Source organism: Scyliorhinus torazame, chromosome 22, assembly GCF_047496885.1.
Source record: "Scyliorhinus torazame isolate Kashiwa2021f chromosome 22, sScyTor2.1, whole genome shotgun sequence".
NCBI lineage: Eukaryota > Metazoa > Chordata > Chondrichthyes > Carcharhiniformes > Scyliorhinidae > Scyliorhinus > Scyliorhinus torazame.
Window position 1 is genome coordinate 108,884,359 of NC_092728.1, and position 15,124 is coordinate 108,899,482.

Genomic DNA, 15,124 nt, shown 5'->3' on the forward strand with positions numbered 1-15,124 from the left:
GACAGGGAGAGAGAGAGAGGATGGGGAAAGAGAGAGAGGACAGGGGGAGAGAGAGAGGACAGGGAGAGAGAGAGTGAGAAGACAGCGAGAGAGGGAGGACAGGGAGAGAGAGGACGGAGAGAGAGGACAGGGAGAGAGAGGACGGAGAGAGAGGACAGGGAGAGAGAGTGAGAGGACAGGGAGAGAGAGAGAGAGAGGACAGGGAGAGAGAGAGAGAGGACAGGGAGAGAGAGAGAGGACAGGGAGAGAGAGAGAGAGGATGGGGAGAGAGAGGACAGAGAGAGAGAGAGAGGACAGGGAGAGAGAGTGAGAGGACAGGGAGGGAGAGAGAGAGGACGGAGAGAGAGAGAACAGGGATGTCATGATATTCAAACACACACATCATGATGGACACACTAACAGGCAAATCAGAGTACACAACACCACAACCAATCACAGACAAGAACACCAACCACATAAAAAGCACGAGCACGACACCTGGAGGTCAGTAGGTCTGGGGAGAAGGAAGCATGAAAGAGCTGTTGAAACACCACAAGCAGGGAGCCCCCCACGTGCAGAGTGCAAAGACCAAGTTGTAAATAGTGAGTTTAAATAAACAAGTGTTGTACCATATGCAACTGTGTTGGCTCTTCTGTGTGTTAGAACACCCAACACCACATGGTACAGGAGTGGATCGATACCTGCCTACCAACCTGCCATTCTGGACATGGACCACACCGGCAAACCGCAGCCGATGCAAGTCACGGGGAACCTAGGCACCAACTGGAAGCTCTACAGGCAGCGATTTGACCTGTACATCCGTGCCACCGAAAAACAGAATGTCTCGGATGATTCGAAGATTGCAATGCTCCTCTTCTACGCAGGCCCCCACCCAAATGATGTCTTTAATTCACTGGTGTTCGAGGAAGGCGAAAACCAGGCCAAATATGACACGGTCATCCTCAAAATGGACCAGCACTTTCAAACTGAAGTAAACGAAACTTTCGAAAGATACATCTTTCAGCAACGCCTGCAAGGTAAGGAGGAGCTTTTTCAACCCTTTTTGACGCACCTCCGGATTCTAGCGCAGTCCTGCGGTTACGGCACCACCACAGAGTCCATGATCAGGGACCAGATTGTTTTTGGCGTTGCCTCCAGTGGCCTACGCCAGCAGCTTCTTAAAATAAAGAGCCTCACCTTAGCGTCTGCTGTGGAAGCCTGTGTCCTCCATGAAAATGCGACCTGCCGTTTTGCCCGATTCCAGGCGTCCGAGTTGGCACGGAGGGGGTCCCCAGCCGTCGAATCGGCAAGCCAGGCCGCCCACGACGTTGAACGCATCCAGGCCGTCGATTTCTTCCCGCCCCACGGCCCGGACGACAGCGGCCGCTTCCCGCGCTTTTCGCGGTCTCCCGCGCAGGTGCGCGCCAAGAATAACGGCCACAACGAGGGACGCACTGCGCAGGCGCGCCCACCGCAAGATCGCACTGCGCATGCGCAGTGGCGCAACGAACGCCGTGACGTCATGACGTGCAGCAAGTGTGGAGGTCTACACTTAAAAGGGCAATGTCCTGCAAAATACCAACAGTGCAACAGATGTGCCATGATAGGCCACTACGCAGCCCGCTGTCGTGCGGCTCAACCCATGGATCCGGCGCATCCTCGACAACCTCGCACACGAGTCAGGACCGTCCAGCCCACGCATCAAGACTTCCAGTTAAGTGATGCAGATGACCAGGATGACTTCAGAGTTGCCGTCATTGATGTCAACAAGGTCAATGCCATCAATCCAGACGATGAGTGGTGTGCCACCCTGACGGTCAACCGATCGCGCGTCGCCTTCCGTCTGGACACCGGCGCATCCGCCAACCTGATTGCTTACTCTGCAGTCCAGGCCATGAAGGTCAAACCACTCATCACACCATCCCGGCTTAAGATGGTTGACTATAACGGGAACGTTATCCCGTCCGTAGGATCTTGCCAGCTACAGGTGACTCACAAGGGGTACACGGCCACACTCCCCTTCGAAGTTGTGGGCTCATCAAAGGACTCGTTACTGGGCGCACAAGCGTGTAAGGTCCTTCACCTGGTACAGCGCATCATGTCTCTCTCTCCAGATGAGATATCCGACTTCCCGGATGCTGAGTTCCACGCGAATCTCCATTCCCTCCTCGCTCACAACCAGGAGGTTTTTGAAGGCATGGGGACATTGCCACACACGTACAAGATTCGACTCAGACCGGACGCCATCCCTGTCGTTCACGCACCTCGCAGGGTTCCTGCGCCTCTCAAAGACCGCCTCAAGGCACAACTGCAGATTCTTCAGGACCAAGGGGTCCTATCCAAGGTCACGGAGCCCACGCCATGGGTCAGCTCCATGGTCTGTGTAAAGAAGCCCTCTGGCGAGCTCCGTATATGTATAGATCCAAAAGATCTGAACAACAACATCATGCGGGAACACTATCCCATCCCAAAACGAGAAGACCTCACCAGCGAGATGGCGCGAGCCAACATATTCACTAAATTGGATGCGTCCAAAGGATTCTGGCAGATCCAACTGGACCCGGCCAGCCGAAGACTATGCACATTCAACACCCCTTTTGGCAGATTCTGCTACAACCGGATGCCATTCGGCATCATTTCGGCATCTGAAGTATTCCACCGCATTATGGAGCAGATGATGGAAGGCATCGAAGGGGTACGTGTATATGTGGACGATATCATCATTTGGTCCACCACTCCGCAGGAACACATGCATCGTCTTCGACGTGTCTTCACCCGCATACGGCAAAATGGCCTGCGTCTCAACCGTGCGAAGTGTGCTTTCGGCCAGACGGAGCTGAAATTCCTCGGGGACCACATCTCAAGGTCCGGGGTCCGTCCCGATGCAGACAAGGTTAGCGCCATCACAGCCATGCCACGACCGGCTGACAAGAAGGCTGTCTTAAGATTCCTGGGCATGGTCAACTTCCTTGGGAAGTTCATTCCCAACCTGGCTTCTCATACAACAAACATGCGCCATCTCGTAAAAAAATCGACGGAATTCAACTGGCACCAGTCGCATCAGCAGGAATGGGAGGAGCTCAAGCACAAACTGGTCACGGCACCAGTGCTGGCCTTCTTTGACGCGACTCGCCCTACAAAGATCTCAACAGACGCCAGCCAATCTGGTATTGGAGCGGTACTCCTGCAAAAAGACAGCACGTCATCATGGGCCCCGGTTGCGTATGCCTCACGAGCCATGACCCCTACCGAACAGCGCTACGCGCAAATCGAAAAAGAATGCCTGGGCTTGTTAACTGGACTGGACAAGTTCCACGACTATGTGTATGGCCTGCCACGATTCACGGTCGAAACTGACCACCGCCCCCTGGTCAACATCATTAACAAAGACCTGAACGACATGACTCCTCGCCTCCAGCGCATCTTACTCAAACTCAGGAGGTACGATTTTGAACTGATCTACACTCCGGGGAAGGAACTCATAGTGGCGGACACTCTTTCCCGAGCAGTGAGCACACCACCAGATGCGGAGGGGTTCGTGCGTCAAATTGAGGCACACGTGACTCTGACAGCAGCAAATATGCCAGCTGATGATCCTTGTCTGGCCCACATACGCGCAGAGACGGCGACTGACCCTCTGCTGCAGCGAGTGATGCGCCACATGACGGAAGGGTGGCTAAAAGGGCAGTGCCCCCAGTTTTACAATGTGCGAGATGATCTCACCAATATAGACGGGGTCCTTATGAAATCGCATAGGATCGTCATTCCACACAGTGTGCGCCAGATGATTCTTCGTCAACTACACGAAGGCCACTTGGGTGTCGAAAAATGCAGACGAAGGGCCCGGGCGGCGGTATATTGGCCGGGTATTAATGAAGACATAGCCAACATGGTGCTCAACTGCACAACCTGTCAGAGGTTTCAGCCGGCGCAACCTCCGGAAACACTTCTACCACACGAGATGGTGACGTCCCCCTGGGCGAAGGTGGGTGTTGACCTATTTCACGCGCTCGGCAGAGATTACATTGTTATTATAGACTACTTCTCAAACTACCCGGAAGTCATGCCTCTCCATGATCTGACGTCGTCCGCAGTCATTGGGGCCTGCAAGGAAACGTTTGCTCGCCATGGCATTCCAAGGACTGTCATGTCAGACAATGGACCTTGTTTTGCCAGCCGTGAATGGTCGTCCTTTGCCGCAGCATATGGTTTCACTCATGTGACATCCAGCCCTCTGCATCCACAATCGAACGGGAAGGCTGAAAAGGGTGTCCACATCGCAAAGCGGCTCCTGTGCAAGGCGGCTGATGCCGGATCGGACTTTAACCTTGCCTTGCTGGCCTATCGATCGGCCCCGTTATCCACGGGCCTCTCGCCAGCGCAGCTACTAATGGGTCGCTCCCTCAGGACGACGGTACCTTCCGTCCTGGCACCGACAACAGACCATGAGGCGGTTCTTCGGGACATGCAACTGCAGCGTGATCGCCAGAAAGGTCGGTACGACACACGAGCGACGGACCTGCCCCCCCTGTCCTCCGGAGACAAAGTACGCGTCCATCAACCGTATGGTGGCTGGTCAGCACCGGCCGAAGTCCTCCGACAAGTGGCTCCCCGCTCGTTCCTGGTTCGCATGCCGGATGGTTCCGTGCGTCGCCGCAATCGGCGCGCCCTTCGCCGACTTCCACGTTCACAGCCACACAACACGCCAGATCCTCAACAGGCTTCCGAGGATGACTTTGTGGAGCTGCCGCACATCACGCCCTTTCCATCGCCACCCATGGCCATGCCTGCACAGCAGCCGGTGGTTCTTGATCCACCCTTAAGGCGGTCAACCCGAATTCGTCGCAAACCCATTAGAATGGACTTATAATACAGTTCATATGTTTAATAAGTTGGACAATTTTACATGATAACCTGTTGTTGTTTATCGTTCCAGATGTCGTCTGACTGGACAACTGTTCAAAATTTTTTTTCTTCTTCTCTCGTTCGCATTTCTGTTATGTTATGGTACAACTGGATTCATGTGACGCACTCGACATCGCCCCATGTACATAGTTCCGTCATAGACACATGCTGCACACGACACACACACACTCTTAGATGCACTCACGTCACGATCATATTTATTACCACGTAGGCACATATCTTTGTAAAAAGGGGGGATGTCATGATATTCAAACACACACATCATGATGGACACACTAACAGGCAAATCAGAGTACACAACACCACAACCAATCACAGACAAGAACACCAACCACATAAAAAGCACGAGCACGACACCTGGAGGTCAGTAGGTCTGGGGAGAAGGAAGCATGAAAGAGCTGTTGAAACACCACAAGCAGGGAGCCCCCCACGTGCAGAGTGCAAAGACCAAGTTGTAAATAGTGAGTTTAAATAAACAAGTGTTGTACCATATGCAACTGTGTTGGCTCTTCTGTGTGTTAGAACACCCAACACCACAAGGGAGAGAGAGGACGGGGAGAGAGAGAGAGGACAGGGAGAGAGAGAGAGAGGACAGGGAGAGAGAGGATGGGGAAAGAGAGAGAGGACAGGGAGAGCGAGAGAGAGGACAGAGAGAGAGAGAAGACAGAGAGAGAGGGAGGACAGGGAGAGAGAGAGGACAGGGAGAGAGAGAGAGGACGGGGAGAGAGAGAGAGGACAGGGAGAGAGAGGACGGAGAGAGAGAGAGGATGGGGAAAGAGAGAGAGGACAGAGAGAGAGAGAGAGGACAGAGAGAGAGAGAAGACAGAGAGAGAGGGAGGACAGGGAGAGAGAGAGGGAGGATAGGGAGAGAGAGGATGGAGAGAGAGAGAGAGAACGGAGAGAGAGTGAGAGGACAGTGAGAGAGACAGAGAGGGAGGACAGAGAGAGGGAGAGATGTGAGATAATACAGACTTCCCCTCTCTCTTTAACCCAGGGAGGGGTTAATGATTTCTGCTGCTCCCACCCCAGCTCAAATGTGCTGACATGTCAGAGGGCAGGGATGAAAGTTCGGACATTCCTGCTCAGGCCACACGAGCGATAGCTCCATGTCTCAATGCCATTTAATGGCTATCGGGCTGTTTGGACCTAACATTTTCTCCCAGGTGGTCAATATAAGTTGATCCTTTCAAAATGATAGTGTAATATCTGAGCCGTTTTGAGTGTGATCGTGTAATGGCACCAGGAGGCTTGGGCTATATATCCAGGGAACATGGGTTCGATCCCACCTCGGGCACTTTGGGAATTTGAACTCAGTGATCCCAGTAATAGTGACCAAAAAGCTGTTGGATTGTCGTAAAGATTCAACCGAGTCATCAATGTACTTGAGGGATGGACCTGTCGTCCATACCCAGTCTGGGCCTTTCACACCCACCTGAGGGGCAGAGGGATCAATCTCATCTGGAAGGCCTTGCCGGTTCAAGATGGATCCTGACACCACTTATTCAGGGCAGCTACAGGTGGGGAATGTAATAATCTTTATTGTTACAAGTAGGCTTACATTAACACTGCGATGAAGTTACTGTGAAAAGCCCCTAGTTGCCACATTCCGGCGCCTGTTCGGGTACATGGAGGGAGAATTCAGAATGTCCAATTCACCAACAGCACATCTTTCGGGACGTGTGGGAGGAAGCTGGAGCACCCGGAGGGAACCCACGCAGACACGGAGAGAACGTGCAGAGTCCGCACAGACAGTGACCCAAGCCGGGAATCGAACCTGGGACCCTGGCGCTGTGAAGCAACAGTGCTAACCACTGTACAACCGTGCCACCCTAATAAATGTCGGCTCTGCCAGAGACACCACCATCAGGAGAGCGAATGCCTGTTTGGAGAACGATGCTGCAACGTACCAGTATGACGGATGTGCTGTCAAAGATAATTTGCATGTTGACCAGGACGACTGTGATTCCGCTCAGCTGCTGAAACACTCTCATAAACACAGAGATCAGGATGGGCTTGTAGATGGAATTCTGCCGTAGGTCAGAACAAGAGACCCGCTTGACCTGAAATAGAGACAGAGCCACAATCTCACATTGCACCACAGCTGAATGCACCGAGAAAGCTGCATTTCTGTATTAACGAGTTGGACGAGGGAAGTGAATGCACTATTGCCAAATTTGCAGATGACACTAAATAGGTGGAGAAGGCAAGTGGTGGGGATGTCACAGAGAGTCTACAGAGAGATAGGTTAGGTGAGTGGGCAAAATCTTGGCACATGAAATATGTGTAAGAAAATGTGAGGTTATGCACTTTGGTAGGAAGAATAAAGGAGCTGAATATTATTTAAATGGAGAGAGATTTCAGAAAGCTGCAGCACAGAGGGGTTTAGCATGCAAGTTCAGCAGGAAAGTGGGGCAAATGGAATGTGGTTTTATTCCAGGGGTAATGGAGGATAAAAAGTCCAGCTTAAACTATACAAGACTTGGTGCCTTTATCCAAGTAAAGACCCACTGGCATTGGAGGCAGTGCACAGAAGGATCACAGTTGATCCTGGGAATGGAGGGCTTTTCTTATGAGGTGATGTTGAGTAAGTTGGGCCTGTAATCATTGGAGTTTAGAAGAATGAGAAAGATTAACTTCTGACAGTGCGGCACTCCCTCAGTACTGACCCTCTGACAGTGCGGCACTCCCTCAGTACTGACCCTCTGACAGTGCGGCACTCCCTCAGTACTGACCCTCTGACAGTGCGGCACTCCCTCAGTACTGACCCTCTGACAGTGCGGCACTCCCTCAGCACTGACCCTCTGACAGTGCAGCACTCCCTCAGTACTGACCCTCTGACAGTGCGGCACTCCCTCAGTACTGACCCTCTGACAGTGTAGCACTCCCTCAGTACTGACCCTCTGACAGTGCGGCACTCCCTCAGTACTGACCCTCTGACAGTGCAGCACTCCCTCAGTACTGACCCTCTGACAGTGCGGCACTCCCTCAGCACTGACCCTCTGACAGTGCAGCACTCCCTCAGTACTGACCTTCTGTCAGTGCAGCACTCCCTCAGTACTGATCCTCTGACAGGGCAGCACCCCCTCAGGACTGACCCTCTGACAGTGCGGCACTCCCTCAGTACTGACCCTCTGACAGTGCAGCACTCCCTCAGTACTGACCCTCTGACAGTGCAGCACTCCCTCAGTACTGACCCTCTGACAGTGCGGCACTCCCTCACTACTGACCCTCTGACAGTGCGGCACTCCCTCAGTACTGACCCTCTGACAGTGCAGCACTCCCTCAGTACTGACCTCTGACAGTGCGGCACTCCCTCAGTACTGACCCTCTGACAGTGCAGCACTCCCTCAGTACTGACCCTCTGACAGTGCGGCACTCCCTCAGTACTGACCCTCTGACAGTGCGGCACTCCCTCAGTACTGACCCTCTGACAGTGCAGCACACCCTCAGCACTGACCCTCTGACAGTGCGGCACTCCCTCAGTACTGACCCTCTGACAGTGCAGCACTCCCTCAGTACTGACCCTCTGACAGTGCAGCACTCCCTCAGAACTGATCCTCTGACAGGGCAGCACCCCCTCAGTACTGACCCACTGACAGTGCGGCACTCCCTCAGTACTGACCCTCTGACTGTGCAGTGCTCCCTCAGCACTGACCCTCTGACAGTGCAGCACTCCCTCAGTACTGACCCTCTGACAGTGCGGCTCTCCCTCAGTACTGACCCTCTGACTGTGCAGTGCTCCCTCAGTACTGACCCTCTGACAGTGCAGCACTCCCTCAGTACTGACCCTCTGACAGTGCGGAGCTGCCTCAGTACTGAACCTCTGACAGTGCAGCTCTCCTTCAGTACTGACCCTCTGACAGTGCAGCACTCCCTCAGCACTGACCCTCTGACAGTGCAGCACTCCCTCAGCACTGACCCTCTGACAGTGCAGCACTCCCTCAGCACTGACCCTCTGACAGTGCAGCACTCCCTCAGTACTGACCCTCTGACAGTGCGGCACTCCCTCAGTACTGACCCTCTGACAGTGCGGCACTCCCTCAGTACTGACCCTCTGACTATGCAGTGCTCCCTCAGTACTGACCCGCTGACAGTGCAGCACTCCCTCAGTACTGACCCTCTGACAGTGCGGCACTCCCTCAGTACTGACCCTCTGACAGTGCGGCACTCCCTCAGTACTGACCCTCTGACAGTGCAGCACTCCCTCAGTACTGACCCTCTGACAGTGCGGCACTCCCTCAATACTAACTCTCTGACAGTGCGGCACTCCCTCAGTACTGACCCTCTGACAGTGCAGCACTCCCTCAGTACTGACCCTCTGACAGGGCAGCACCCCCTCAATACTGACCCTCTGACAGTGCGGCACTCCCTCAGTACTGACCCTCTGACTGTGCAGTGCTCCCTCAGTACTGACCCTCTGACAGTGCGGCACTCCCTCAGTACTGACCCTCTGACAGTGCGGCACTCCCTCAGTACTGACCCTCTGACAGTACGGCACTCCCTCAGTACTGACCCTCTGACAGTGCAGCACTCCCTCAGTACTGACCCTCTGACAGTGCAGCACTCACTCAGTACTGACCCTCTGACAGTGCGGAGCTCCCTCAGTACTGACCCTCTGACAGTGCAGCTCTCCCTCAGTATTGACCCTCTGACAGTGCAGCACTCCCTCAGTACTGACCCTCTGACAGTGCAGCACTCACTCAGTACTGACCCTCTGACAGTGCGGAGCTCCCTCAGTACTGACCCTCTGACAGTGCAGCACTCCCTCAGCACTGACCCTCTGACAGTGCAGCACTCCCTCAGCACTGACCCTCTGACAGTGCAGCACTCCCTCAGCACTGACCCTCTGACAGTGAAGCACTCCCTTAGTACTGACCCTCTGACAGTGCGGCACTCTCTCAGTCCTGACCATCTGACAGTGCGGCGCTCCCTCAGTACTGACCCTCTGACAGTGCAGCATTCCCTCGGTACTGACCCTCTGGCAGTGCAGCACTCCCTCAGTACCGACCCTCTGACAGGGCAGCACTCCCTCAGTACTGATCCTCTGACAGGGCTGCACCCCCTCAGTACTGACCCTCTGACAGTGCGGCACTCCCTCAGTACTGACCCCCTGACTGTGCAGTGCTCCCTCAGCACTGACCCTCTGACAGTGCAGCACTCCCACAGCACTGACCCTCTGACAGTGCAGCACTCCCTCAGTACCGACCCTCTGACAGTGCAGCACTCCCTCAGTACTGACCCTCTGACAGTGCAGCACTCCCTCAGTACTGACCCTCTGACAGTGCGGCACTCCCTCAGTACTGACCCTCTGACTGTGCAGTGCTCCCTCAGTACTGACCCTCTGACTGTGCAGCACTCCCTCAGTACTGACCCTCTGACAGTGCGGCACTCCCTCAGTACTGACCCTCTGACTGTGCAGTGCTCCCTCAGTACTGACCCTCTGACAGTGCGGCACGCCCTCAGTACTGACCCTCTGACAGTGCGGCACTCCCTCAGTACTGACCCTCTGACAGTGCAGCACTCCCTCAGTACCGACCCTCTGACAGGGCAGCACTCCCTCAGTACTGACCCTCTGACAGTGCGGCACTCCCTCAGTACTGACCCTCTGACTGTGCAGTGCTCCCTCAGTACTGACCCTCTGATAGTGCGGCACTCCCTCAGTACTGACCCTCTGACAGTGCGGCACTCCCTCAGTACTGACCCTCTGACAGTGCGGCACTCCCTCAGTACTGACCCTCTGACAGTGCAGCACTCCCTCAGTACTGACCCTCTGACAGTGCAGCACTCCCTCAGTACTGACCCTCTGACAGTGCGGAGCTCCCTCAGTACTGACCCTCTGACAGTAGAGCTCCCACTCAGTACTGACCCTCTGACAGTGCAGCACTCCCTCAGTACTGACCCTCTGACAGTGCAGCACTCCCTCAGCACTGACCCTCTGACAGTGCAGCACTCCCTCAGTACTGACCCTCTGACAGTGCAGCACCCCCTCAGTCCTGACCCTCTGACAGTGCGGCACTCCCTCAGTACTGACCCTCTGACTGTGCAGTGCTCCCCCAGTACTGACCCTCTGACAGTGCGGCACTCCCTCAGTACTGACCCTCTGACTGTGCAGTGCTCCCTCAGTACTGACCCTCTGACAGTGCGGCACGCCCTCAGTACTGACCCTCTGACAGTGCGGCACTCCCTCAGTACTGACCCTCTGACAGTGCGGCACTCCCTCAGTACTGACCCTCTGACTGTGCAGTGCTCCCTCAGTACTGACCCTCTGACAGTGCGACACTCCCTCAGTACTGACCCTCTGACAGTGCGACACTCCCTCAGTACTGACCCTCTGACAGTGCGACACTCCCTCAGTACTGACCCTCTGACAGTGCGGCACTCCCTCAGTACTGACCCCCTGACAGTGCAGCACTCCCTCAGTACTGACGCTCTGACAGTGCGGCACTCCCTCAGTACTGACCCTCTGACAGTGCGGCACTCCCTCAGTACTGACGCTCTGACAGTGCGGCACTCCCTCAGTACTGACCCTCTGACAGTGCGGCACTCCCTCAGTACTGACCCTCTGACAGTGCGGCACTCCCTCATTACTGACCCTCTGACAGTGCGGCGCTCCCTCAGTACTGACCCTCTGACAGTGCGGCACTCCCTCAGTACTGACCCACTGACAGTGCGGAACTCCCTCAGTACTGACCCTCTGACAGTGCGGCACTCCCTCAGTACTGACCCTCTGACAGTGCGGCACTCCCTCAGTACTGACCCACTGACAGTGCGGCAGTCCCTCAGTACTGACCCTCTGACAGTGCGACACTCCCTCAGTACTGACCCTCTGACAGTGCGACACTCCCTCAGTACTGACCCTCTGACAGTGCAGAGGTGGGAATGGTGCTCTGTGAGTTAAATCCAGTCACCTCCTCATTACAAGTCAGTGACCCCGTGCTGGGTATGAGAGAAGTTCATCCATGGCTCCGATGCACCCCTTTGTCAAACCTCTGGCAGCCCTCACTGTGTCAGGGTCAAACCTGGATTGCGCCAGAGCGACATTTCTCCAGGGTTACCATCACCCAAGCGAGAGTCAGCACTTTAAGTCCATGAGGGGAGATGAGGCCCGTGGAGCTGCCAAACAATATCAGGTGAATGGCACTTACGTTTTTGCAAAGTGAGTCCTCGATCTCTTGGTACTCGAGTTGATAATTGGCCTCAGTTCCACGAAGCCAAGCCAGTGAGTGCATGGCTTCTTCCGTGCGGTGTTTGGAGATTAAATAACGAGGAGATTCCGGCATGAAGCACAGGATAATGATCATCACAGCTGGTATAAAGGCCCCAACCACTGCCAGTCAGCGCCAAGATAGGACCAGGCCTGAGAGAGAACCGAGATCCCACATCAACTTTACCCTCAATCCACAAGCCTTTCACAGCAAATCCACGCCAACTCAATTCATTTTACAATCAGATTATAACTCAAACCCTTTGCATTTAGTCCACCATGGAGTTAAATTCCACTGACCGACTCAACGCTGCAGTTTCGAGCCTGGACAACGCTGGCGGAGACGCCGATCGTCCCATCACAGGACTGAGCAAGAATCTTCGCCACTCGTTCACTGGCTTGGTGGGAGGGTGACGGTGGACAGGCTGAGGTGGGACAATCTCCCTCTGTCGTTGACTGGCCGGGTACAACAGGCAGGAAAGATGATTGTTTTGCCGCGATTCTTGTTTCTGTCTCAGTGTCTGCTAGGATTTTGCCCAAGGCTTTTTTGCAGGGGGGGTGGGACAGGCTGGTCTGCTCGTTTGTTTGGGCAGGGAAGGCGGCTAGGATTGGGAAGGTGATACTGCGGCGGGGGACGGCAGGTTGGGGGGGAGGGGGGGGTGGGGCGGGGGGGGGCGGAGGGGGGGGAGTATGAGGCCTCCTAAATTTGATGTATTAATATTGGGCTGCAAATGCAGAGAAGATTCAGGGATGGAATAGGGAGGTGGGGGCTTCATATAGGGGGTGGGGGTTGTTGGCGCTGGCAACAACGCCGCTCCCGATGGCCCCAGGGAGGTACTCGATGATTCCGGTGGTGGTGAAGATCTGGAGGCAGCTTCGGCAGCACCTTAGGTTGGGAGCGGGGTCGGGGGGGGGGGGGTGGGGAATGCCGATTAGGGGGAACCGTGGGTTTGAACCGAGGAGGATGGATGCGAGGGGATGGGAAGAGAGGGGGATAAATGATCTGTTTCATGGAGGGTGATTTGCGAGTCTGGACGAGTTGGGCAAGAAGTTTGGGCTGGAGCGGGGCAAAAGTTTCAGGTATGTGGAGATGTGGGACTTTGCGAGGAAGGCTTTCCCGACCTTCCCGATAGTACCTGCACCTCACAGGCGGGTCTTGTTGGGGTGGAGGTCAGTCTCTCCACCTTGTGCCTCAGTGTGGCGGGGGCACCTGATGGGAGTTTTTGGCCCTGGAAAAAGTGAAATTTGCTCTAAGGGGGACGAGTGAGGGGTTCTACAATTGTTGGGGTTTCCCATTCACTCCCATTGTTCACAATCCCAATGGATCAAACCCGTTCCCAATCACTCCCATTGTTCACAATCCCAATGGATCAAACCCCTTCCCATTCACTCTCATTCTACACAATCCCAATGGATCAAACCCCTTCCCAATCACTCCCATTGTTCACAATCCCAATGGATCAAACCCCTTCCCATTCACTCCCATTGTACACAATCCCAATGGATCAAACCCCTTCCCATTCACTCCCATTGTACACAATCCCAATGGATCAAACCCCTTCCCATTCACTCCCATTGTACACAATCCCAGTGGATCAAACCCCTTCCCAATCACTCCCATTGTTCACAATCCCAATGGATCATACCCCTTCCCATTTACTCCCATTGTTCACAATCCCAATGGATCAAACCCCTTCCCAATCACTCCCATTGTTCACAATCCCAATGGATCATACCCCTTCCCATTCACTCCCATTGTACACAATCCCAATGGATCAAACACCTTCCCATTCACTCCCATTGTACACAATCCCAGTGGATCAAACCCCTTCCCATTCACTCCCATTGTACACAATCCCAATGGATTAAACCCCTTCCCATTCACTCCCATTGTACACAATCCCAGTGGATCAAACCCCTTCCCATTCACTCCCATTGTTCACAATCCCAATGGATCAAACCCCTTCCCATTCACTCCCATTGTACACAATCCCAATGGATCACACCCCTTCCCATTCACTCCCATTGTACACAATCCCAATGGATCAAACCCCTTCCCATTCATTCCCATTGTACACAATCCCAATGGATCAAACCCCTTCCCATTCATTCCCATTGTACACAATCCCAATGGATCAAACCCCTTCCTATTCACTCCCATTGTACACAATCCCAATGGATCAAACCCCTTCCCATTCACTCCCATTGTACACAATCCCAATGGATCAAACCCCTTCCCATTCACTCCCATTGTACACAATCCCAATGGATCAAACCCCTTCCCATTCACTCCCATTGTTCACAATCCCAATGGATCAAACCCCTTCCCGTTCACTCCCATTGTACACAATCCCAATGGATCAAACCCCTTCCCATTCACTCCCATTGTACACAATCCTAATGGTTCAAACCCCTTCCCATTCACTCCCATTGTACGCAATCCTAATGGTTCAAACCCCTTCCCATTCACTCCCATTGTACACAATCCCAATGGATCAATCCCCTTCCCATTCACTCCCATTGTACACAATCCCAATGGTTCAAACCCCTTCCCATTCAGTCCCATTGTTCACAATCCCAATGAACCAAACCCCTTCCCATTCACTCCCATTGTACACAATCCCAATGGATCAAACCCCTTCCCATTCACTTCCATTGTACACAATCCCAATGGATCAATCCCCTTCCCATTCACTCCCATTGTACACAATCCCAATGGATCAATCCCCTTCCCATTCAGTCCCATTGTTCACAATCCCAATGAACCAAACCCCTTCCCATTCACTCCCATTGTACACAATCCCAATGGATCAAACCCCTTCCCATTCACTTCCATTGTACACAATCCCAATGGATCAAACCCCTTCCCATTCACTCCCATTGTACACAATCCCAATGGTTCAAACCCCTTCCCATTCAGTCCCATTGTTCACAATCCCAATGAACCAAACCCCTTCCCATTCACTCCCATTGTTCACAATCCCAATGGTTCAAACCCCTTCCCGTTCACTCCCA

General features: G+C 53.9%; 1 protein-coding gene across 1 annotated transcript in view; it reads right to left on the minus strand.

Annotated features, from left to right (window-relative positions):
- The window catches only part of slc2a6 (solute carrier family 2 member 6), a 49,493-nt gene that overhangs the window by 11,311 nt on the left and 23,058 nt on the right, over positions 1-15,124 (minus strand). The window contains 2 exon segments of the mRNA XM_072488917.1: positions 6,813-6,965; positions 12,051-12,262. Coding sequence (XP_072345018.1) covers positions 6,813-6,965; positions 12,051-12,262 — 365 coding nt within the window.